The following is a 26,947-nucleotide window of genomic DNA, read 5'->3' as shown; positions in this document are numbered from 1 at the left end:
GGGCTACTCCTGCCCAAAATCATGGGGCTACGAACCCGAGAGCAGCCCTCGTGCTGAAGAGCCAGCTGGATTAATTACAACCTCGCAATTAAAGGGAGGGCTCGGGTGAGAAACCGGGGGTGAAATTCTGACTCCTGAGGAAACCTCTGAAAAGCATCTCTCCAAGCAGTCAGCAACTGCCCAAAATATCTCCAGCCTATTGTTTTTGGGTGATTACAGCAATGCTATTTCAGCAGCACTGAATGAAGAGCTGAAAGGAGGACTATAATAAGAGCTTGAAGCTTTTACGACTTAATCATAAAATGGTTTCTTTCGGTGGCCTAAAATAACTGAATGCAAAATCTTTCCATTAAGGGTAAATAAATTCATCGCCCCATCACTCAAGACCATCCCAGCGACCGTGTGCTGAGCAAACCCAGCTTCGGGTGAGAAATCCTGCCAGCACCACGTGGTACCGTCCCCTAAAGGGATCAATATTTTAAGCAGTAAGGAGCTGGACTATATTGATCTTTCTATAGGAGCCGAAACCTATTTGAGGGCACACAGGTTGAATATTTGAGCCAAGATTTGACATGAAATTATTTTAGAAACAGTGGTTCAGAGAGAAAATGTCTCTTGCCTTGTTTACTGCAGCAGAACAGATTTGCCTTTCAATTAGCTCTAAAACATGCAGGCTGGCATGGCTTGAAATTATCTGGAATACATTCAAAGAGCAGAATGAGGGGGGGGAACCCCCTCTATTTACATATTACCTTTGTTGGGAGTGGGGGGAGTGGGCAAACAGAACTGCTGGTAGCTAGAGTAATTTACAGGTTTTGTTTCCCTGAAATGACTGCAAGACAGCTAAAGGCACATTATTAAAAAAAAAATTGATACCCAAGGATGCCCATGATACATTTCAATTACGAGTGTTTAATGTTTATAGAGTTTAGCAGCTGTGATTTCATACTGAACTGATACAGAGATGCTGCATCTGACAGTCAGCTCCAGCAACCAGAGGAAGCTGACAAATGCCAAAAATACTTAAACAATAAATTTCATACATAACAACTACAGTAAGAGTATTTTGGAGAGACTTGCAGTGATAACGTTATTCAGAGGGACTGCACGGTGGGAGACCACCGCTGTTGTACCACTGACTGGAAACCACCGGAACCAGCAAAAAGAGAAAAGTAGAGTTTTGCCAAAATACAAGTTAAAAAACTTGTTTTAAAGAGTATTTTGTTATTAATGGAGGTCTGCACCAATTAATTCTCTACAGGCTAATCTTTATGTAGCCAATTTCTATACAGAAGATGAATGATTTTATAGTACAGAGGCATCTTCCATGCTTTACCCATGGAAGTTGATGATAGATTTACCAGCTACACATCTAAGACAGTCCATTCATCACAGTCATTTATGTACATACTAACAAATACATTTCTTAACTGCTGCGTAACGGTTCAAATCAAATGATATATTTTCAATTTACTTGAGATAGAGGCAGAATGCAGAGTACCATGGAAATGATAAAATAAACCAGGCGTACCCAAAGTTGGTGAGTGTGTGGCTTCATCTTTCAGCGGGAATGTATCATGTCTTACGTGGGTTGAAGAACACTAAAAAGTATATTAAAACTTATTTTTTCTCTTAAAGGAACCAGGTAAAAAAAATTATCAAAGCCTCAAAACATTCGATTCTTCAACCCATAAAGTAACCGTGATGGAGAGGCATGAAACAATGGCAGAAAGTGCCTTTATCCAGAGATCTCTGACCCAAGGCCACATCCCTCTCAGAAGTTACTCTTGTGACAGTATGCTGGAAAATATTCAGATCTAAATACTACAGGATGAAAATAAATGTTTTCTCCTGTTTCTGTAATCAAACTTCTCTTGAGAGAAGACATTTTGAAAATTCCCTCTTGCTCTAAAGGTAAATTGCTTACACCCAAGTGAAACAAAACTCACAAAGATCAAGTTTTGCATGATTATTTTAAGCGGTTTAAATTTATAGCCTTCACATAGGGTTTAAATTTAAAGCAATGACCCTCCTTTTTTGGGTGATTCTTAATCAACCATTATAAACCGACTTATCTCAAAAATATAAGGAAATATGGAGGAATAATCAATGCTCGCCGCGATGAAAACTGAGACAGATCTCATGGATGTAAAAACTCAGAAAGAACTAAAACATCTACTACATTTCCCACAAAATAAGATCCTGTGGAAGCAGCTTTTGCCAAGCTGGTTTATAAAGCCAATTCAAATATACAGATTATTCACCCTCTTTCAATATCATTGCACAACTCCTGGGTCTGGCTTTTCAAAACACAAGTTTTACAACCAAGGAGGGTGAAGAGCTACCAAAACCCAAAGCGAGTATCTTTCTTCATGCAGAGTTGTTGCTGTATACAGTTATCTTCTAGAAACATTAAAATAAACAAAAATCTGTCCTTGAAGCATCCCAAACACTGAACTGGCGAAGGTCACTCTGAAAGGCTGAAATAGCTATTTACACCCTTTTTTTCCCTGGGGGAAGAAGAAAAGCTGACAAGTTGCAGTGATGGAAGAGTTTTAGTGTCCTGGGAAAAAAAGACCTCATAACCAAAAGCATGCAAGCAGAGATGAAAGCATCGCTTTTGAGCTTTTCAGGATGGAGCAGTCTTTGCACCGGTCAATTATTAGCTGTAAATAGACCTTCACTGGTCTCCAGGTGCTGCAGTGGTTTCTCCCCTCTGCTCCCCCTCCCCAGTTACTAATTATACATTGATTTTAGTGCTGCAGGGTCTAAACTGCAGAGTGAAGTGAGCAGAGATAGAGAAATGCTACAGCTTTTTAGGAAAATTATGAATGGAGAGGAACAAGGTATCCCTGCAGCTATGCTAAGACCAGTAGGAAAACCCACGGACAACCCTCAAAAGTCAGAGCTTCCCCAAACCTCCCCTGGGACTCACAACTGCAGAGCCAGGAGTACCCACTGCACTGGGGAGCATGACTACTTGCTTAAGGAGCATAAAACTGCAATTCTGTGGCCTTTTCCAAAGGGAACCACAGCTGTTTCACTGCTCTAGGGCTTGCAGTGCAAGGAGGACAGACAGGTAGATGCAGCCCTACAGATACTTTAACAAAAAAGGTACAAAAGACCCGAGCCCGTGGGCTGGTTTTTAATTTCTTGCTGGGGCTTAGAGGTCATGTAATTTAGGAGCAACTTTTTATTAGTTACTTCCACAAATGCCTTGAAGGCGTCAGAGATGGAAGGCAAAGGCGGCTGGGTTTTCTAGCAGGGCCAGACCCCCAAAAGGAGGACCCAAATCTCCATTCACCTCTCTGCCACCCTCCCACCTGGCAGAGGAGAGAGAGAAATAGGTTTCTGTGAACTTTTTTTTCTTTTATTTCCTTTTTCTTGAGGACTTGAGGTCAGCCAGCCACGGAGACCCCATCACCAGTTTTTGCCTGTCCATGGAGGTCACTGGCCAACAGAGGTTTTACATGGGCCAAGTGCAGCAGAGACATCTCATGTCAACACGCAGAAGCTGCCATCAATTGTCAGGAGCTCTTTGCAGAAGATGAGAATAACTGGTAAGGCAGCACACTCCTCCCCAAAAACCAGGACAGGGAGTTTCTCATGGCGTTCAACATCACGCTTAGCCGACTCTTTACTGAGCGTATTTATAACTCCTTTGTTCCATATAAAAAGGCTGATGGCTATGCTGACATTAACACAAAACTGCTTGGCACTAAAATGCAATTGATGCATTTTTAGAATTATTTGCCCTTGTCATCTTCAGGGCTTATTTATAGTTTATGTTTTCTGATTTATTAAGCCCTAAAAACCTCTTTTGAATTTTGTATCGCAATCAGCAAGAGCCACACCACCCATAACCTTTCTTTTTTAAGACACGAGAGTTTGAACCTGGTATGCTTTCGACGTGTAGTGCAAAAGTCTGCAATAATAATTTACAACCCTTATTTTCCTTCTCTGCAAGTATAACCAAAAATGTTTTGGCTGAAAATTACTATTGCAGCAGGTGTCTGAAGCCAGAAAAAGAAAGGAAAAAAACTGTACCATGCAAGGAGCTTTTGTACAGGGAGCTTCAGGCAAGCAGGGAAGAAGTCCTCCAGGGCAACGCTTGCTCCCAGGCAAGCTGGATGCAGAGGGTATAGAGACCTTATGTTGTTATTGGCTGTCCACCTCCATACGGGATCAAAGCTGGATTCCTTTATCTGCCACGCACCAGCGTTTTCAGAGATTTCACCACATCAAATTACTTCTCAGGACCAAACTGAAAGCACCAGCTGAAATGCTGGACACGACACAACACACCCTCCAGCAGCCTCACTTTGCTGCTCATCACTTGATAACGAATCTCCTAGATTGGAGGAACCCAGGACCTAACGGGGGTTTTGCAAAATAAAAAAAAAATAAAATAAAAAATAAAAAGGGCAAAATCTATCCTGGATATAAACCAACCTAAATAAACTCTGTTTGTCCTGAAAACATTGGTGTTTTCTTCTCCCTCCCTCACCACAGATAATGAACTTGCTGAGTAAAGCACGCCAGCAGCACAACGCCACACCAGATTCCCAGCACGGTACCTGGACGGGAAGCCAGCTGCACTGATGCGGATGGTCTCCAGCACTCCACAAGCTCTCAGCTGCTGCACTGCTCTCTTCGGATCAAATCTGCAATTATATTTAGGATAGAGATTGACACAGTGAGAAGGAACCCACATCATCAACACACCTGATAGTGACTCTTTTGGGGACAGGAATTAGCTTCCAATTTGTGGAAAAAAGCTCTGCTCCCATCATTAGTATAGGGGCTGAAGAAAACCATACATCCATGGATAGCTTTTGTCCGTAGCCATTCCCTTGCAAACCTCAGTATAACCACAAATCCCATGCCTTGCTTTGGGAACAGGCTGCACAGATGTCACACCTTTTCTCTCCATGTCACAAGACGCTGTGCTTTTCAAGTGCAAACGGACCTTGCTATTTGTGTTACCATCAATGCCAAGCGGTACTTTCGGGACAAGATGACAATCTGTTGCAACTAGTCTCTACAGCCATCATCTACCCAGCTATGTAAAGCAACACAATTACGATAAAGAAGGGAACAGGCTACCCCATCACAAGCTGCCTGATGAACCAGACAATATCACTTCTGCAGCTATAAGGGCAACAACATATTTCCAGAAAGAAATCCAATTCAACAGCAAAATAAATCTGATATATTAAATTCCATACCAAAACCAAGTAATTAACAGGTCCCACAGGTTTGCAGATCGTTAAGCATACCAAGAAGAGCGGTGCTCATGTTCCAGACTAAGGGCTTTGGTAGGTGTCATGTGGAAGTTCAAGGTATTTATGCTCTCAGCTGTCTGCCCTCCTCTTTTTAGCTGGCATTACCCCTTACCACTAGCATCTCATCTCCATCAGCAATTTGTGCTGAAAAACTTCGCGCCAACATCCAGCTGAACACTTGGGAAATGGGCTCTGTGGTTCCTGACATGAACGCACTTTCAGATCGGTCTGTCTTTGCAGAGTGAATTCGAGTAGAGCGTTGCCCATCCCTTCTCCCTCCTTCCACCCCGACACCAAATGCACAAAGAGGCCTCAGCTCTTCAGCTCGAGCCATTGGACCCTGGAAGAGGTGGTTGGATCAAGCTTGGACTCGTAAGATGTAGATGTCCATAGATGTAAGTGTCCATAGCTGTGTTAGGCTTCCAGACCAGATGTAAGGAACAAAAGCTTCTCCGGTACCTGCTCGTCCCTTCCTGAAAGCCCAAAATATTTACACCCACAGGTCAAGATTGCATGAATAATTCTGCTCGGCCTCTGCTGTGCAAAAGCAGCATAAGAAATAGGCCCCCGGTACTTCGTGCATTTTTAAATTCCCCAGACCTGTAAAGTCTACAGCAAGTTATTTGCTACAGCACTGCAACCGCAATGCAGGGTGGAAAATCCAGCCTCGGCTGTCACTCACTTCAAGGAAGAATCCACAAAGGTACAATTTCCATAACAATAAATAATAAACAGGACTGGTAGATGGACAGGGAAGCTTCAGTCTGGGAAGACCCCAGGGCAATCTATGTGGTATACAAGGAGAACTTTCTGCAACGCAGCCAGGCCCTGCTCGGGGGGCGAAATGCAGCGACCAGAGCGGCTGCAGTGATTTATCAGCACAGAAAGCCAGGACTCTCTGTAGCGACAACTCCAGCTATGGGCTGAGACCGAAATAAAAAGGTTAAAATTGGGACAATACACATTATTATGAACTCCTTTTCCTTGCCATGGCAGGTAGAAGCACCTATAGCAGGTCGCTTTTTGGCCTGGAAATTCAAGTAAGAGATCACAAACCCTGCCTGAAACAGGATTTGGAAGGAAAATTGTCAAAAGGTACAAGCTGAAGTCAGGCATTCCCCTTGCACCTCTCTCTTCAAAGTCTTCTCCATGAGGAATCAACCTCAGACACAGCAAATATCACTGAGTGGTGCCAATGCTTCCTCCAGGCTGGAAGTCTGACACCCCTCACCTCCCTAAGAAACAAACCTTACCTTTGCACCAAGATGTAAAGTAGGAGTAAGACTAATGCATGTTGCAAGAGACCTTAGGAGGTCTCTAGTCCAACCTGCTGTGTTCAAAAGCCGGGGCAGCTATGGGGCAGAGCAGTGGCCAAGCCAGGGAAGCTTCCTGGTGCATACGTATCCACCAGCATACCACGACCAAGGGTGAGCCTGTTTATAGATGCTTTGTTCTCCTTCGCAGGATGCTGTTGGAGCCACCTCTGCACCCCGAGGTGGCACCGTGCTCATCGGGAGCACTCAGGCTGCATTGGATCAGCTGGAGGGCAATGCCTCCCTGCTTACAGGTCACAATTATAACTCCGCTTTCTTAAATGTCACCACCCACAGTTTATGCCAGGGCCTTTAGAAGGCATTGCAACAAGATCTATGAGGTCCCTGCATACTAACGGCCAAGCTTTTTTGGAGTTACAGGGAATAAAATTGGGCACAAATACATTATTTAAGAGGTCAAAGAAGGCTGACAGCTATTCGCTCACAACATTCGCAGCTGGCGATAACACCTCTGAACTACAGAGGAAGATCAAGACTGGCTTTTTGCTTCAGCTGTTCACCCACCTGGAAACCTGCCCGAAGTTGACACAAGTCTCGTCTTTACTTTTTCCACATCTATTTTGGAAGCACCAAGACATTTCTGTCCATTTTACAAGCCGTTTTGCAAACAGACTACTTATCTCCACTTTTTCATTCCTTTCTTTGCTACTTTTCACTGTTTAGTACTATAACTATTTAAATCAAAGCAATTCTAAGATGAAATTGTACAAAGACCCTACTATTGCAAAACAAAGATGCTCAGTATTAGCAGAGTACATCTATGAATTACTAGGACCTCCATCAGTCTTTATTTCAGGGGCACAAAAACCACATAATGAAACCCAAGAGAATTGACTCCAGCAAGCTACTGGGACCTTCCACTTACAGGAACAACATCACAAGAGGGGCAATCTCTTCAGCAAGAGGAAAAGTCCAAAGCACGCTCTGTTGCTATAATGCCGAACACAGCTGCTCATCTGAAAGTCCACTTACTTAAAGGGGAGCTTCTCGTCGTTTGGCTTGATGCAACGCACGTAGTGCGGGGTGGTGGCGTTCAGAGTCTCCATGAGCAAATGCAGCGAGTTGCGGAACTGAAAGACAAAACCACTCGTTTTAAGGAGGGATGAAGGTGCTGTACCGCGCAACCCAAGTTGGCAGGCACTGCAAGAAGCCACCTACGGTATCAACCTCTGGACGTGACACAGCGTGAACCTCCCCATCAGCCCAGCACATCCAGGAACAATTCAGAGAAGACACTGGTGGGTTCAGGGCTTCCAGCTCAGTGACTTACAACAACAACAAGTGTTTGCTCAGGGCTTTACCCAGTTGAGTCTTGAAAACCTCCAAGGGTGGAGACAGCACCACCTCTCTGGGCCCCTGTTGCATTGCTTGAGTATACACACAGGGGAAAAAAACGTTCGTTTTTTGTTTCCTCAAGTTGTTTCAATTTATGAGCACTGTAGTAGATTGGGAGACAGTCCAGTGAATCCCAGAGTGGCCTCCACTCTCCTTAGACCATGTCTCAACTCCTTCCAGTCAAGACTACTCGAGCCTGCTCTTCCAGAGACGCTGCTAAAAGGTGACCAAAATGCAACGCCCAAACAGTTCCTGTCAACACAGGTCACGGGAAGGTTTCCTCACTTCCCCCGCAACAGCTTTTTATTTATCTCTGCTTCAGACTGAAGAAATGGGTTCTCAACTGTGAAAACGTGTCTGGATTCCCCTGTCCCGTTCCCCTGCCATCAACCAACCCACTCAAATCATACATTACCTGGTGCCCCACCGTTTTCTTGTGCTCCTTATTGGCAGCTTTGATCACTGGTCTGGCAGAACGAACGCTGATTTTGGATGTTCCCTTTCCCATGGAAGTGGCGGATGCAGCATCTTTCTCATCTTGGAATAAGTCTGCTACCATTTGATACTAAAATGAAAGACCATGTCTGAGCTCCTCTGGCTCTGCTCTTTGCTGAATGAACCCATCCCAAGTCGCGTTGTTTCGGTCATTTTTTTTCCCCCCATCTTAAAGCAGGAAGGGAAAAAAAGGGCAATAAAGTGAATTCAAGAAGCATTACCTACATAAACCACGTCAGCAGGATCATTGGCCATTCTGTTTCGTAGCTCATCAAACCTTGAAATGTGCACATGAAATCAAACAAGTGAAAAAAGAGGATGGCTGCCTGAAAGGCTGCATCACTAAGGTGTTGTCCAAGGCACAAAACCTCCTGAACATAAAGTGACTCTTGCTCCCAGGCATCATTTTGAGCTACTCATTCAGCTCTGATGGCAGCAAGGATGCTGCCCGCACAGTGTGTCCACGCCAGGGCAGGCAGCAGCCCGCTCCCAGAGGCACCCTTGCTTTTCCTAACAATTAAGAGATACCAGCACTACTTCCCCACTAATTCCCTGCATTTCAGCGTGAACGAGCAAGGCGACAGCAGGACCGCCGTTCTGCAGCCCTGAAAGCACCACATTTAGCTCCTCAGATCCCTGAAGTCTGGGGTTTCTGGCAAGCCAGCATCAATGTTTCCGCTTCATAAACAGGAGAGCAGGTGAGCTGGCAAATACCGTTAATGCTTTTTTTTTTTTTAAGGGGCAGGATCTTGAAATTTGCATTAGCCTGGCAAACTTGAATACTAAGTAAGTCCCAATAAATCTGGTCTGTTTAGCAGGGCTGTTAAATTTTCACATCTTGAACCCAGCTACACGTCCACACTGGTTTCCGCTACAGCTGCGCTTACATTCAAACAGTAAATTCTTAAATGTAAGAAAACCCACTATCAGCAGGTGGGATTTCACTTATCACCAAGCTGAGCTGGGCTCCAGCCTGGTGACACTGCCAAAGCACCCGTGATGCCACCCCAGCAGCATGCAGACCACCAACAATGCCTGCTCTGGAGCATCCGTGGGAGAGGACACCAGCATCATGCTTCCCTTGTCCGTGGCACGCCATACCCAACACATCCACGCCAAACCACCGACACGAGGCAGCGCTGCACTGCACAGCGCTCTTGCCTCCATCCCAGGCTCCTCCGAAAGCTGAGCTTGGATGTATTTCCAAAAAGATCCCAGGAAGAGTGCAGGGGTTTACCACCTTATAGACATTATCGGGCAGCGCTGTGCCGTAAAGGGCTGCCTGGCTCCCTGCCACATCCCTGGACTGAGACAGGATTGTTTCCAGCCCCAGTCCCCCAGGCTGTTCGCACCGCTTGCTATCACGGCAGCCTAAATACCACTGTGGAAAGGAAACCCTTTGCATTGCATTAGCAAGTTGCTTGCAGGCTCTAAGACAGCACCTGCTAAGGGTCTGCTTCATACTCACAGCTTTTATTTTTATCTCTGCAGCTCAGAATAAAGGCTCACACCTTCTTTGCCTAACCCCCTATCCCAAAAAAAGACACCCTGACAGCTGTTGTGCTTTGGTGACATGTCACTGTCTTGGGTGCTTTGCCTCCTGCAAACACGGGATGTCTGGGTGGCACCTGCTTGATGCTGGAAGACATCCAACACAGGCTCCACTTTACTATCTCGCACTTGACAACACAGTAAAAGCCCTGGCTGTAATTTCAGCTTTCAAAATATCTTCTCAACGCATAGCTGGGAGCGCTATCGACCCCTCCATCCGCTTGCTATTAATAACAGGAGTGCTTGCTCCTGCACAAACGCTCAACAAGGATCTCGGAGGTGAGCTTTCAGCTTGCTTAAAGCAAACCTGGTCTAACTGGGACCATCTGTAGCAGCCCAGGATCTATTCCACAGATGCTGGGAGATAAGTGAAAAGGACAGATCCCTCCTTCCCGACTGGCAGAGTCAAAACCATTGGTGCATTATTTGTAATTATAGAGAACTGGAATGTAATAGCTTAACAGCATGCCTGTATGCTTTCAGTCAGTATCCAAATCTGTTTCCTTAATTCAAAGAACATCAGCTCTCAACTGTTTTAGCTGACCAGCACTAACAAAACTAATTAGCTGCTTTATAAAGTCTCTTTCACCATCTTGCTGAGGGCAGTAATTGCATTCTAATTAGCAGAACACAGTTCTGCCTTGGTGGGAGCACTTCATCAGCGATGCACTTGCTGACTGAGAGGTGTTTAAGTGCTCGCCATGTTAAATTGACAGCGTTCCCCCTTGCCCTGTGTATCGCCTTAGTGGGAATATAAAGAAGAACGCAGTGAGTACCGTATGCAGGTCCCATCCCGAGTACAGGATAAAGCCCTCATGGCACAGCCTTTTGCGGCACAAATTTAAGTTTTAGTCAAATTAGCACATTTGAGTGGCAGACTTAGCACTGCCACTGCTGCTCTTTTTGGTTTGGAGAAACCAGGCTGCTTTTTACAGCAAAAGAAAATATTTTTTATTTGGTTATACCCCTGGAGGGCCCACGGCAGGCAAGAGGCAAAAATCGGGATAACTGAATCTGCCGGCCAACGGGGATAGGGAAAGCAGGAACAGAAGATCAGGTTTTGGGGGCTTTGCAGGAGGAGGGTGAGGATGCTTCTGCCGAGGGAAGCACCGCTCCTCCTCCCGGGACAGCACGGCATCGGCACGGGCTGACAACAGCCGCCGCTCCCACGTCGTTAAAGAAATGGCTCAAAGGCAGAAGTTCATCACACTATCACCCAAAGCTTCTCGGAGCCAAGTGCATTTGAGAGTGTTTTAAGCTGGATGACAAACGCAGATTTCTGTGTCACCACCATGAATTCGCAAAGTCCTAACGCCTGACCCCAAGGAGCATTAGCTTAGTTTGCAGGCCAAGTAAGCCCAAATCTTTGGCCCTGAAGTACATACATTAGTGGCTTAGAAAACTCCATCTTTTAAGGCCAAGCAAACAAGTTGCAAGGAGCAGGGTTTGGGGTTTTTTGCTACTAAACCGAAGCCCAGCCCACTCTGGTATTACATTATGGTCCTTCGATATGACAGACAGAGAAGAGGAGGTGAGGCTGTTAATAAACCCGTTTCAGCATTTTTTTTAATGTCTTTTTCTAAGGAATGAGTTGCAGGCGGCACCAACCCCACCACTCTACAATGCACTACACGATGAGTTACAGCTCTCCTCTGCACCTCCGCCGCAGCAGCTACGGGGAGAAGTCAAAGAGAAATCCCTATCAGACATGGCCAGTTCTGCAGCACTACCTTAAACAGCAACTTCAGCTCTGGCTAAATAATTCATCATACAGAATCAATTATTCCTGCAGGTTACCTGGCATTTCTAATAAGCTCTAATCATGCCTGGTTTTTACCCTGGGAAAGCTGTGAGCTTCCCGAACACACAGAGCCCTTGATTTGGGCGTTATTAAAGTCCAGCTTCACAGTTATTAGACTTGCAACTACCCCCATAGATGAGAAAATTGCACATTTGCCATCTTCCTGTGAATTCATTGCTGAGACGCAGGGCAAGCCACTGGCAACGCTCAATTAATTTCCCATTCTCATCTCTCTTGCTTTGCCAGGAACAAACTCCTGCTTAAAATGCTCCTAAAAATAATACTTCCTTCCCCCTCATCATGCTCCTTATTTAGGGTGGCATTTGGAAGGTCACAGCCAGCAGTAAACCCAAGGGAGGGTGGCACAAAGAGGAGAAACCTGGATACGCGACACATCCGCTTGCAACAGATGGATTCAAAATTTGTAATGCAAAAAAATAAATGCAAGTTAACAAGCTGGTCCACGCTGGGGAAGGGTTTGAAATAGTTTGGAGAAAAGCAGATATACTCCTTCCCTACACTGCACGCAAGCTTTGGTGGAAACAACGGTGCCCCAGAGTCATGCAGTCTTGATTTTGGCTGCTGGATGGTGTGTTGGACTTTGCAGGGCTGGATTTTCGTACTAGCTTCTGAATAAGAGAGCTGCCCCTGCCAGGGCTAAGGTCGCTTAAAGTCTCAACTCATTAATTGACAACGAAAGACTCAAGGTTGCAGGGAGGAACTTTCGGTCTGGTTTGAAAGAACAAGGGCTTGAAATTCCTTAGATGTCTGTGTTTTTGACACTTTTAACCCAACCCACCCCAGCGCAGATGCATGCTGATGGAGAAGAGTGCAGTACTAGAAGTCAGTGCAAAATCTGCTCAGTTCATTACGCAACTGTAAAGTCTCCAACTTGAAGCCCACTTGCCAAGTGCTCATTTACTGCAGGCAAGACCCATGCCAAAGCCTGCAGAGCCCCACAGCTATTGCTTTTCTGCTTCCAGCAGCCCACCAAGTTCACAGCCCTCGGGACTAACAGAGGCTTTAAACCACAGGTGCCAAAAAACTCTTTACCAGGAGACTTGGTGTTTGAGGTCAGTCAATATGTCCCTGTTGGCACTCATGCAACGAGGTGCCGACAAGTCGTTTTTACAATACTCGGGAGAGGAAAGGTACATGACACAAAGTCTTGTAATACAGGAGCGACAGCAAGCGTGATCATCAATATGCATTAATTTATTAATGTTACGTATTGGCAGCAGTGTAAAATAGCTCTATCAGCAGCTGGAATGTCTCAGAGTTCATGTGAAGATTTCCAGCATTGTATATTAACCCTATTTTTTGCATACTAATTATTTAAGTAATTAAAAGTTGCAGGGCCAACTATGATAGACTACAGCTAAGGAGAACAGCCATTTTCGTACAGAAGGGTGGCAGGTCAGCAACGCTACCCACAATATACAAACCGCACTGCTGACCATGGCTTTTAATCCCAGGATCACCTGTGGTTCCACGTGCTTTAGAGAACATCTTCAGTGCCAGGTGATGGGTGGGGAGCTCTGAGCAGGAGTTAAATGGGATTTACACTGCCCCATAACTGGCTGTTCCTGATTTTTGCTCTCAGTGACCATAAAAGAAGAGGGTCAGCAGGTTTGGAAAGGATTTTCCTGATACACCTCAACAGGACACCAACACCAAGGTGGAGGAGAGCAGAGGACCACACACACCCACACCTGGGTGCAACTGTAGCCCCCAGCAGCCTCATCCCTCCTCTCCCCGTTATTCCCTCCTCCACACCCCATTTATTTGCCTTTTTTGCTGTTCACGTAGATGCCTCCAAGCATTTTTGCATACTCGACCTGCTGCGGCACAGCACAGGAACGCAAGCGTGAAGCTCATGCTTTGGAAAGCAACCGTGCTGATTATCTCCCAGCTCACTGCTTTTACCTTGCTGGCTTTCAGGATGTTGATCTGTTCCTCATAGACAGTGTCCCTGTTCTTCTCCAGAAATCCCTCACTCTGGTATTCCACCTAGGAGGAGACAAAGGAAGAAGCCCAGAGGGTAAAGTCCAACCGCACAGGGACAAGGTGCTGTGTCCCACCACACCCCAACTGTTGGAGCTCACCTGAGAAACCAGAGTGGGAGAAGTGGGGGGAACAGCTGGAATTTAAAGGTCGCTTTTTATCAAAGAAAGTGAATCCGAATAAAAAGCAAAATCCTTAACATGAACACAAATTGTTTCTTGGTCGTTAAACTGCTCTGTAGGGGACCCAACCGCATTTCCATGGAAAACAGGGGTAAAAATCCAAGGATCATCAGTCTCTCTACATGCTCTTTTGTTCACTCCTGAACTCCTTGTAAGCTAATCAATAAGCCTCAAAAGATCTCCTGACTACGTCTCTTGTTGCAGAGTCACGGTGCAAAGGAAGACTTTTGAGAGGACAGATGAAAAATGTATTTTTTTACATCTGAAGTTGGCCGAAATAGCTGATCACAAAAGGCAAAGCTTGCAAAGGAATGTAATTTGTAAGGGATACATGCACAAAATCACGAGCCTAAGGAAAGGCGAGTCTCAACCTTTGCCATGAAAAGTGCTGCTTACATCCAGGGCAAACCTGGTTAGGAAAAGCGCCTGTATGGGATCACAGCACCTGCACGTCGTCTGGCTCCTTGGATGCATCCCCAGGGTGGCATTACATTTTCCTTTCTAACAAATGCGTGTTGTGGATAACTGCAAGCTTTTAAGATTCTTATTTGCTGTGAGTGACGCCTGTCACATCAGGGTTTCAATGAAGCTGGAGCCTATGGATGAGACTCTACAGCACCAGACACTGAGATGTAGAGTCCCACACTTGGCATCTTCTCCCTCAGAAGGGTGGGACCAGCCCAGGGTCACCTCTCACGTGCTGCTCTCCACCATGCCCTGCTGATACTCGCAGCTCCTGCTCTTCAAAAATAATTCTCTTTTCCAATACATTTTCAGTCAAGCTGCCCTTACAGAAATTCATTTCACCGCAGCTTTCGGAAAGAGGATTTTTCTCTCCTCTAGAAAGCATAGCTATTTAAAGCTTAGCGCAATAGTTCGGAGGCTGAAGTCCTCCACCTGATCTAGATCTGAGCGCCCAACCGAGATTACCGCCAACCGGGCATCCCTATCACCAAAAAGCAGCTCGCTGGCGCTATAAACTAATTTTCCTTCACGCAGCTCTTTTTTCCCCTCCATGCATTTCCCATTTCTGCGTTCGAGTCCCAGCGCACACAAACGGGTGCCCGGTTACCTTATCGGCGAAGTGCAGGACAATGAAGGAGGTGTTGGACATGCGGGGCTTCTGGAAGTGCTGGCTGCTGGCGTGCCGGTCGTACAGCTTCTGCGCCCAGTTCTGGTCGGTGCCTTTGGGAACCTGGACGGAGAGAAAATGGACCAAAAAGTCATGGTCAGGCATGCAAAGGAGGTGCAGGAGGTTTTGGAGGAACCCTCCTTGGGGGCTTCCTGTAGTCCACATGGGCTACAGGAATATTTGAGGAAACAAAGTCCACCTCCCAGTTCTGGGAGCATGTGCTATTTTATTTTCATGTATATTCTTGACAAAGACACTAATATTTCATTTCCAGTGAAGAACACCCAAGTGCTTGTTTTGCTCCAACAGCCAGAGCAGCTCTTGCAGGTAATAAAATTGAAGAAGTATTTTTGCACTTAAGCTACATTAATTGCTTAAGCACCAACATTACTTTTTTTAATGCAGTTTTTGGTGACCAAATAGTTTCACATACAGCCACCTGAGACAACAATCAAGAGGTTCTATTTCATTTAAAATAATAATGATAACAAAATAATAATTTTAAAATATTAAAACAGTAATAAAATGGTAATTCTTAAGAAACCTCTGCCTCTCAGCAGGCTTGGGGTGGGGTCACTTGGATCCCAAACACAGGAGGTATTAACCCCACACAGGGGTTATGCACACAGGGTTGGGACTTCAGACCCACAAACCTGCCCTACTGCAGTTGAATGATTCCCGTGTCCCCCTCCCACACATCCAACCGCCTGTGCCAGGAATCTCCTGGATACCAAACCCTCCTTCTGCATCCTATTTCCACTGAGATCAGGATGCAAGTCCTACATGGACCTGCCCTTGAAAGGATTGGGCCATGGTACACCAAGATATCAAGTGTTGCCCAAGACACTGCTTTGGTAGGATGGGGCAGAGAATGGAGAAACCCTAAAACAACTGCAGTGATTAAAAAACCTCACAGCTCTACCTGTGCAGCAAGGCAATGGGCTACTTTTCACAAATCAGCAGTTACAAGGAGGGGTTGAGTTTACCTTCCTAACCAGCACCTGCAATTTTTACCCACTAAATCATTGTAAACTTAAGTTAATGTGATATGTTGCCAAGATCGGGGCGGGGGGGAATATTAGTTTTGGTTTATTATTTTGTAAGCACATATAGCTGTATAGCAGCATATGACAATATATCATAACTTCTGATACCCTCATGATTACAATTCCCATAAAGACTCAATATTTTAGGGTATATGTTTAGGTCCCTCTCTGGTAACTGACCAAAACCCCCGAAGCTTTCCAAAAGAGATAAGGGTGTACAAGGAAAGCAGCATGGCTGTAAATACCTGTTATTTTGTGCTTTTCCAGCAAAACAAGTTTGCCACAAAGCAAAATCCTTGAAAACCAAAGGGAACAAGGAGTGAAGTTGTAACTTGAGGGCTGGGGAGCACAGCTGATGGGGTTTGTCCCCATCCCTCTTGCCTGCCCGGCAGGGATGGGAGAGGCATGGGCTGGTGGACCCTCTATCACTACCAACAGGACAGCAATGGTTGCACATACATACACACACATAATTTTTAACAAAAAATGGCTGACCAGATTATTTAAGGTTAGAAAAAGAGAAGAGTCAGAAGAAAAGTGCCAGGTGATATTTAAAATTAGATGGGGCAAAGCCTAGAAACCACAAAACAATTGTGTAGCATCAGGGAACGCTCTGGATCTTCCATCAGGTCTTTACATAGACATTTATATGAGAAGTGACAGAGAAGATAGGGGCAGCAAACAGTAAGAAGGAAAACTTGAGACAGATGAGGACTATTACTTCATGCTGCTCTGAAACAGCCTTTGATTTCACAGCAGCAAACCAAAACACACCAGAAGGGTTCTGGACACAGCGACGAGCAACTCCTGCCCACCCCCGTGAACTGGAAAAAGTGGCTGAATTAAATGCAGCAGCCACTCATGCAAGCCATGCTACCCCAGAAGTATTTCATACTTTACAGTTGTAAGCGTAGCCAATTATGGATACGCATAGAAATAACATAGATTATATATAAATATTAAAAGGCATTTATTTATGCAATTATAATACACATTTTATTTATGCAAATTAGACATGCATATTTAAACTATGGAGTTATGTAAATGCAGATGGGTTTCTTTTTTACATATAAATATGAAATATAACTGATGAAAACACATTAGGTCCCGCCTGTTTGGGACCGAGCCACGGGTGCAGAGCAGAAGCACCGCAGCCACCTGAGCAGCAGACAGCAGATTTATCCTGCACCAGCTCTCTTTTAGGCCATCCACTTTGCTGAAAAACCTGCTTATCTCAGAGTTGAACTTCAAAGGTATTGCTCCTGCCTCCCAGACAGAGGGTTTTGCCGTACCCGCACCGCTCCCTGCTCACCGTTGTGCAGCCTGGGTATTTTTAGTTGCCTGAGAAGCACCTGATAGGGACCAAGTCCTGAAGATAAAAGTTAACAGGGCCATTATCTGTACTATTATAACAGCTTTTGGTACTGGCTTGGCAGTTCAAAGCCTTAAAGCCAGTAAGAAAGTTATTTAGAGACTATCTCATCAGTACAGAACTTTTTAGGGGATGGGGAAGAGGAAAACAGACTGCCTTGCAAGTATTGTATGGAAATCTCTAAACAGGAAAAATCTTAGACCACTAATTTCACAAGGTCGCTGCTTTGGCTCGTCTGTCCTCACTGTCCCTCCGCCCATCACTGCATAAAAATCAGTCGGGTAGTGTCATTGCAGCCAGTGTCACCTCCCGTCTCCACACGCTGTCCTCTGAGCTGCCAGGAGCTACTGAAACCCAAATCAAACCTCCCCAGCGCAGCCAGGGTCAGCTGCTAGGCTCGAGCCCAGAGCTTTTGTATCAGATGCATCCCAGGGTCAAGAACCCACCCCGACTACCAGACAGCCGAGGAGATGTTTAGAGCTGCATGGACTAAAGGGTGAGATTCCCTCCACCATCATCTCCAACAGAAGGATAATTAACTCAATAAAAGCAACAAAGGTCCATTCAAACCTAATGATCTAAAAGTCAACCCTCTGAAAACACAGTAGGAGCTATTTACATTTTATTTCTTTTCCCCTTATCACTCCAATGTATGTTAAAGCCTGAAAAGAGCTTGGGCATCCTTTGTGCTCCAGAGACACATTCCACTGCAAGTGATGTACCTGACTTTAAAGTCATAAAAGCTGACAGCATGGCGTAGGCAAGGTTATTCTGCTGTCGGATTAGGTGCTCCACCTGAAAGGAAAGCCCAAGAAGTCCAACCTCTGTGTATCCGCTCGTGGAGCAGAAATCCTCCCGGACAGGACCAGGCGTCACAGGAAGGCAACATGCTGATTTCTGATGTCAAAAAACTAACAAGTCCCGACAAGGAAAACACATTTTCTCAGCTATCCAAGTTCACAGCGACGCACAGAGACAAGCGGGATTGAAAACGAGTCTGCTAGAAGCCAACTTCAGTGTTTCTAGCACTTGACAGAAGGGCACAGGAAAAGTTAAAGAGCATCTTTTGAACAGCATTAGAAAATGCATTTGGCACATTAACAGCAGAACATGATGGCGATGTGCCATAAAACACAAAACGGAGCCATGAGAGAGTTTGAGAACATGAGGGAGCTCATGGGTTTGGTTAGACGCATCCCACTTTGGCAGCCTCAGGGTCACATTGCTCCTCAGCAGAAAGAATTTCACTAAGATCCACAATAAAACTGGGACAACAGTGCCGTGATTGACACATCAGCCCTTCCAACCAGCCTGTTCTTGATCAAACCCTTTTAGATGCACTTCATGCTAATGGAAATTTTTTTTCATTAGTTTTCCCATTCCCACTCCCATCCCACAGCATAGGCAAAAGCAAGAACGCAGCCAGGCAGCAGGACACCTTACAGAGAAACCTGGATATCCACAGCAACTTCAGACTGTACTCCCCAAAGACACTTGGGAAGCATATGGAAGACAGGCAACACTCCCACGAGCAAGCAGTTTCAGCCTGAAAAGCAGGACATCTCACCCAGCTTTGACACAGAGACTTGACTGCATTTCTTACAGAGTTTTCAATTTCCTCTGAGGATAATTTAAGTCTCTTAAAAAAAACAAACAAACCAAAAACAAACAATCCCAACTGGCTCCCCCTCTCCAGAGCATGGAAGTCACTCTTCACATGTTCCCTCAAACCTCAAAGCCTTCAAAGTCTTCCTAGGAAGTCTGCTATCCACTCCACCAAAGTCATTCTCCCCACAATAAGGCCAACCATACCCTAAAGCCATCCCAGATATCCAAGCAATCTTCCACACGCCCTCCCAACTTCCCACAACTGGATTTCCAGAAGACAGCATCCCTCCTTAATGCCCATCTCTTCTGATAGGCTCTACGTTGATCTCCTTGCTCTCTTCAAGGGCTCTGCTCTTATACTAAGTTATTTCCCACCACCACCATTGGCCCCATGGTGACTCCATCCACACTTCACAGCTCACCAGCAGGGAGGTTCTCCTGCCCTTCTCCCCTTTCCCTCTCCTTCAGGCTCATCAGTTTGTGCTATAGCATGTCAATGTTGTGTCTGTCATGGTGGACTTGGTTTCTGGCCAAGGTCATTTTATGCACAGGACATGAACTTTCGCTGTTCCACTGGCATCTTTTTAGTCCAAAGCAAAATCAAGAGGTCCTAAAAGCTCCAGATCCTGGCAGGTGACACTCCAGTGCAGGAAACGGGGAAAAGGCACTTTGAGGACTCCAAGGTCACTTAGCAGAGGACATAAGGTCATAATCCCACAGAGATTATAAGGCTTCCTGGCAGACCAGGGACATAACTGCAGGTTGGACCAAATGACCTCCAGAAGCCCCCTCCAACCTTAATAATTCTACAACAGCTTCCAACTCCTAAGACCTCAAAGCTGTTTAAAAAACCCCAAACCAAACATATCCTAAAGGCATCTTTTTTCAGAGCTAGGGGTTTTATCACTTGCTTTCATGAGACAGGTTTAGTCCTTAAAACTCCAACCTCAATTCCAGAGCCCTCTCTTTCATTGCTAATTCCCATTTCAACCCTGTCTGGTCCCCTTCTTCTCTAAACAGTGACAAGACTCATTACGCACCAAAGGTCTATGATCTTCGTTAGCTGAACTGCTTCAGCATGTACCCAACCACCCCCTCCCCAACCTCACAGTAAAGGTCAAAAAAAAAATCCATACTGTGAAGTGAGAACATTAGCAGCAAACCCTCCGCATTTGCGCTAATGTTTCATTATGTTACCAGGACCCCCTCGATGCCATTTCAAGTCCTGGAGTATATTTATCCACCGTTGTATGTGCTAACGAGATGATTTGCAATTACCCTGTTGTGGTCCCACGCCCACCATGGTCAGCTCTCCCCGAGAGGTGAAACACTGCGGCCGGTGATGCGGGGGTGAAGCTTTTCATCCATAAACCAGTGCTTTCAGTTGACAGGCTTTGCTGAAATTTTCATGAAGCTGGAGAACGCTTGCTATTATAAAAGAGCCGATTAGGGGGCCCATAATAAGGGCCTGTGATTAACAACAGCATTCCCCACTGACAGGTAAACACCCAGATAATTGGTATTTGACATGAGGCGGGGAATAGATCTTGTGTTTCATTTTTTTTGTCCAAAAAACCATGGATGAAAAAAGTAGTACTAGGCAGATCTAAAGCAAAGTTGGCCATATTCCTGCATAGGAATCATTCCATCTAATGCCATGTCACCAGCAACAACTAGTGCCAGGTGCTTCAGAGAGGAGCAAAGGGTGTTCTCAGCCAATATGGCATGAGGAAAACTTTCCTTATGGTCTTCCCAACACCCAGGAGACAATTCAAGCCTGAAGAATTTAACCAGCTTAATAGCGCAGAGACTGAATGAAATGGCTGCTGAATATCAAGCAAACAATCTGACCTCCTTCTGAGACAGCACTGGCTAAGATGCTATTTTAAGGGCATCAAATTAAGTTTAATTTGTTCTCATTTTTAAGGACTCTTCCCAAGACCAGATTTGAAAAGGGCAAAGCCCCAAGTCCAGCTCATCACAAAGAGATAATCGGAGTGTCCGTATCCCAGATGAGGGCTGAGCTCGTGGGACGTGCAGGTCGGGACAACCTCATCACATCTGGGAAGGTAGCCCTATCATATGGAGGACACCAGCCACTTGACAAGTCATCTCGCTTCCAGACAAGTCATACATCTCCTTAAATCCCAACAGTCTAAATAACAGATCCAAAACCTTTCCCTCCAATGCAACGTGACACTCCAGCCCTCAGGCCACTGGATCTGTCCCATACCTATAGATCCCACAGAGCCAACAAGAGTTCATTGTGTCCTTCTCATCATCTTGGCTATTCTGGTGAGGGGCCCATTCCCTGCTTCAGCTCTCCCACCACCCCTTGCCTCACCCTTCCCTGCCCTCATTCAAAAACCCTCAAAGCCCTTCCACAATCAGTAAGACGTTTCCTGGCACAGAATATATCCAAGTCTCAATGGAGACTCTTCCCAAAGACAACTCGTTGATCACACCATAGCAAAACCAGGCTGAGGCTCCACAAGGCAGCCACATCCAGCAGGAAGGTAGTCACCATCCCCTTCCACTATGCTGTTCTCAGCATCAAAAAAAGGCTCCTTTCATGGTTGAATCTGTCTAACTTCAAATTCTAGCTATTGCATGCTAGGGATTTTTTGTGTCAAAGTGTCTGAAAACCCTCCACTGACTATCACTTATAACCATTCCCGTGCAGCGCTCAAGTGTCTTTATCCTCAGTATCACAATGTTTTGTAGCCCTGATCTGATAACACTCTCTCCAGCATTTCCTCATCATCTTTGCGGTGCAGACACTAGAACTGGAAGACATGCAAGCTGCTCTGCACAGTGTAGGGGCCTTCTTCATCGTGGCATCACATTGAGCTTTCCTGCCGAGATGACCACACCTAAAGCATCTGGACTTTCCACTTACTCTTCACACCAAAGACCTTCAAAAATAGGCATCCCAACGCCTCAAGAAAATCTCCTGTCTTACATTTCTTGTTCCTACATATATTTGATAATTCATGACTGAACAAGGAGTCCAACCTTTATTATGTATTCTCATAAAGAGTTGCCGTTCTGGCATTTCTACTCAGCTTTTCAGCAAGATTTAATTTAGGCTGTTACAAGAGACGGATGATAAAAGATAGCAAACTGCTCTCCCAACATTACAAGCTCGGTTTAAAAAAAAAAAAAAAAAAAACAACACCAAACCAAAATCAACCAACCACAAATCCGAAATTCAGAAAAGCTGAGGGAAAACACAATTCCAAACCCCAACAGAAGAATGCTGAAGGAATGGCTAAACAAGAAGCCTACACAACTGAAGACGCTTCTACAGGTCATCCCTAGTTCCTGCTTCTCTATCTCAAAGGAGCAGAAGGGACATGCAATTTTGGTCTTCTGCAGAACTTGTGTGAAATCCAGGCCTGTCTGAAGTCAACCAGAGCTTGGCATCGACTTCAGCCACATAACAAGGATTTGCTGATGTCCCTTGATGCCGCAACCATCCAGGACCAAACAGGACACCCTCCCAAACACATTTTTTTCTATGTGCCACATGCCGCTAAAGCACAAATTCCAGCATCTGAAGTTTCTACATGACATGCAATCAACTTTACCCCAAACAGCTATCACAAGAGGACTCAAGTTTCCCCTGGGACAAAATAAGCTTGAGGCAGGGAGGAACTCCAGGGTCCCGGATAACGTTGAAGGAATCGAAAGTCTCAAGCAATGACAATCCCTATGCACAGCCAGGCCAGAAACACGAGCTCTGACAATACATGGTGAGAGCAGGTACCCAGGTTGGTAGCAAACATCTGCCAAGGAGGTTCTGGGTGGTCCTAAAGCAAAGCAAATGCCAACACCCTACCCTAGCCATGAGCACACCCCAGCAATGCACGTGAAAGGAGATGTTTACCCTCTTGCAAACTACCACAAGTAAAGCCCATTCTTTAACCTTTTATAAAAATAAAAATACCAGCAAAAAGGTGGGTGGTCCTCTTTACCTTGCACTCTTCATCCAGTAGGTCCAAGATACCAAGTTTCGCCTCTATAAGATCTATGCAGGGCTGGTTATCGTAGAAGTCTATGAGAGTCCAAGGGATTCCCTCCTTCATGTACTCTTCTTGTTCCAGCTTAAACACGTGCTGAGAATGAAAAAACAGCAGAGTTACTGACCGTGACCCCAGCCAGCACAGCATCAGCCCCTTCCCGTTCACCCACTCGTCCTCACTGGTCTAGAGTATTCCTTCCCTCAGCACATCCAGAAGCCATAGAAGCTTTAGGTGCCCTCACGGACAGCTTTGTGCCGGCTCTGCCATTTACACAATCTAGCTGCTGGCAAGGAAAATAAAAGCATTACACTATGAAGCCATGGGGCAGGGGAGAGAAAAAAAAAAAAGGCTTTAAATTACTTCCACTAGAAAATGACTGAAACTGTCACTTCTCACATCATATGATGTCATATCTCACATCAAGAGATATGACATACATATCTCTTGGGCTGAGAAAAATCCCTCTCTCTCCTTTAGAGCTCTGCTGATTAAATTAGTGACCTGCAGCAGGTTCACAAGCTGGGAGCCAAGCCAGGGCTGAGCATGTGTGACCCCATCTGTGAGCAGAGCTTCACAAAGAGCACCCATCGTCCTAGAAGGGATATCAGCAGCAGTATCTAACCAAGTCAGGAACATTGCTATTGCGGATTCTTATTTAAAAAAAAAAAATAAAAATAATAATCTTTGCACAGCTCATATCTCAGACCTCTGCCCAAGCAGATAAATTGTCTCTGACTATTTCTGAAATATTCTAAGCATATTAAAAAATGATTTTTCAAATGTACTTTTTTCTTCAAAAGATAGCTTTTTAAAATCTCTTCAAATATGTCATCTCAGAGTTTGAATTTATAAGCTTCAGAAGTGATAGTTGGACATACTAAGTAAGAAATGAATAGTGCAAATACAATCCATAATTTACTTTTCCTTTTTAGCAGCAGTGATCTGATGCATTAGATATACTGCAAATGTTCATGTCTACGTATATGATACGGTTTCAAAGTGCCAAACTACTCCGCAGTACTTAGCTGCTCAAATTTAACAAGTTTTCCCTTGTATCCTGAAACTAATAGTAATTTTTTCCCTGCTTTCAACAAAAGCCAAAGACGACCCTTTACTGGTTTCATTTCCAGTGCAGGTAAGTGCTTGTATCTAATAAAACAGAAGAATCTCAGGTTTTTGTGAGGCATGTCCAGGTGAAAAATGGGGAGTGTGTCCAATCCTGCTGTTTAATACAGAGTTTTCGTTGCAGAGGTTGAAGCCGCACTTAATGGGCAGGCTTCCACCCATACTCTGTCTCACACTGGAAATCAGGACTCGGCACAAGACCATCCAGGTTTAGCTCCGTTTAGGATTGAAACTATGCAAGAGAAAAACTGGCAAGCTTTCCACTTATTCAAAACCATCAGTGAACCTTCACATAAGCCATTTGCAAACCCGCTTCCAGTATCAAGCTTATCAATCAACCAAGCAACATTTTCAACTTGATATGAGTGTTTTAGTGCAATTACAATGCACAATCATTGCCCGGGAGAGATGGTATCCCAAGGACTACACTCATGCTGGTCGTGCGATCCAGCCAGGCTGCAGTTAAGTGCCGTTAAGCAGGAGCCAGACATACAATAATCCCACCTTGATACATTTTCCGCCAGGTTTTATGGAACGTTTCCAAGCTGACCTTACCGAGTTGAACTGCTGCTGGAGCTTTTCGTTGGCATAGTTGATACAGAACTGTTCAAAGCTATTCACTTCAAAAGTTTCAAACCTGCAAAGCAACGAATAAATCGGCATTAAGCGGTGCTTCGCCTCAAAATCTACTTTTCTCTGCAACAGTGTAATCTGCGTGATGGAGAACACCAGTTATTCAACTGTCTCTTAACATTCCTCTTATCCCACATCTACACTTTATTCCTCATTCCCCGAAACGTCTATCTTTCCTTGCCACAACTCAAGGGATTCAAGAGGTCTCCTCTGCTACACACGAATGAGATATTCGGTACGACTATAGCTTCCTGCCCATCAGGCACGAGTGCTGTCTAAGACGAGAAATGTAACAGCCTCTCTCAGGGAAAAAAATATTATGAAACATTAAGTCCAAATATATCCATCACAAAAGCAATGGAGAAACAGTAGCTGCTGTCTTCAAAGACCCAAGACGGTATTTTTAATGCAATTCAATAGAGCAGAAAAAGAAAGTATTAAATTCATAATTATAGCCTCTGTATTGCATCCCTGATAGCACAAAAATTAGATACACGTGAGCAAGCGAATTCTTGGCAGCAGAGGAAGAAATGGTGCTTTCAGCTCCAATTCCAACATATTCCTTAGAGGGAGTTTGGTGTTGGTCTCTGTAATCCCCTCTTCACCAGGGCTTTAAAAGCTTCCCTTCCAGAAACATTATCCTACCCCTCCACGGGCCACTGGCAGACTCCAAACCAAGCTCAAAACTGCCTTCCTAGTTACAATTAGAAAAGAAAAAATATGCAGCTTTAATAACACAAACCACAGGCAAGCAGAAGAAAGCAAGCGGAACCCCTGAGGCGGTCAGGGCTGAAGCACGCAGAACCCAGGGCCAGGCAGAGGGAGCGGGCATGTTCTTAAAAAAAGGACATTTTTCAGCTACCATGGGGAATTATGTTATTTATATTTCTATTTTTAAGGCACAGTTGGAGGAGGGAGGAAAAAAAAAAGTCTTTGACACAAGACTGTAAGGATTAAACTGAGGGAAGAAGTGGCAAAGCTCTCTGCGCTTAATGAATAACCTGCTGTAATGACAAATGCGCAGCAAAATAATTGCTCAGGTAATAGGTGCTGCAGGAGCTGGCAGAACAGTCATAAAGCACTAAACAAATTAAGCCCTTTTTTCCCCCCAAAATCAGTATTTCTGGTGCTTTCTGCTTTTCAGCTACCTGGCTGTTATCCATATGATGCAGTTACTCCCCAGGTATTGCCAGGTGGTAATGCCCTCGCCATACAAAATGCCTGAGCCTTTGGGGAAAGGCAATGGAAAAGAAAAAGGGGGAATCAGAGAAAAGAACCACTTTTGTGCTTTTATCTTCTCAGCAGCCCTCAAAGAAACCCAGGACCCACTCCCCCCAGGGCCGGCATTGCCCCTGGAGCTGATGCAGCCTGTGCCGAGGACAGGGTGCTCAATGCCTCCCCATCCCAGGATCTGAGCTTTACAGTCTTTAATGCAACAAAATCTGGTGTCTGGGACCATATATATGTTTAATATAAACATGTGGCCAGAGCCTTGGTGGCAAGTGGACAAGAGGAAATGGCCTCAAGTTGCACCAGGGGAGGTTCAGGCTGGATATTAGGAAAAATTTCATTACTGAGGGAGTGGTGAAGCATTGGAAGAGGCTGCCCAGGGAGGTGGTGGAGTCACCGTCCCTGGAGGTGTTCAAGGAATGTGTGGATGTGGCACTGCGGGACATGGTTTAGTGGGCATGGTGGGGTTGGGGTGATGGTTGGACTTGATGATCTTACAGGTCTTTTCCAACCTTAGTGATTCTGTGATTGTGTCCTCGAAGAGCTCCTGCTGTGCTTGATCTTGGTTGCATGGCCACCAAGCCAAGTAGATCAGCACCTTCAGCTCTTGCAATTAAAGGGTCTCCTCCTTGGAAATACCAACTCCTGCAGGTTCACAATCAGAGCAACGGGGCAAGAAAAGACTTAATTAAAATGGAGATGGAGAGGCACAGCCAGCTAGGTGGAAAAACTCCACAAGAGCAGGGGTACAGAGGAAAAGATATCAGAGTTGAAACTCTTTTTCCGCTT

The 26,947-nt window shown here is 45.2% G+C and overlaps 1 protein-coding gene across 1 annotated transcript in view; it reads right to left on the bottom strand.

The window, feature by feature from the left end:
- Positions 1-26,947, bottom strand: part of MYO5B (myosin VB) — a 152,707-nt gene that overhangs the window by 56,449 nt on the left and 69,311 nt on the right. Inside the window, exons 11-17 of the mRNA XM_059833394.1 lie at positions 24,851-24,932; positions 23,123-23,263; positions 15,060-15,182; positions 13,728-13,811; positions 8,370-8,519; positions 7,592-7,689; positions 4,578-4,664 (exon numbers count right to left, since the gene is read on the bottom strand). Of these exons, the coding sequence (XP_059689377.1) occupies positions 4,578-4,664; positions 7,592-7,689; positions 8,370-8,519; positions 13,728-13,811; positions 15,060-15,182; positions 23,123-23,263; positions 24,851-24,932 (765 nt within the window). The remainder of the gene's footprint in view (positions 1-4,577; positions 4,665-7,591; positions 7,690-8,369; positions 8,520-13,727; positions 13,812-15,059; positions 15,183-23,122; positions 23,264-24,850; positions 24,933-26,947) is intronic.

The sequence above is a fragment of the Gavia stellata genome, chromosome Z (genome assembly GCF_030936135.1).
Source record: "Gavia stellata isolate bGavSte3 chromosome Z, bGavSte3.hap2, whole genome shotgun sequence".
In the NCBI taxonomy this organism is placed as follows: Eukaryota; Metazoa; Chordata; class Aves; order Gaviiformes; family Gaviidae; genus Gavia; species Gavia stellata.
This window is presented reverse-complemented; position numbering and strand designations above follow the sequence as displayed.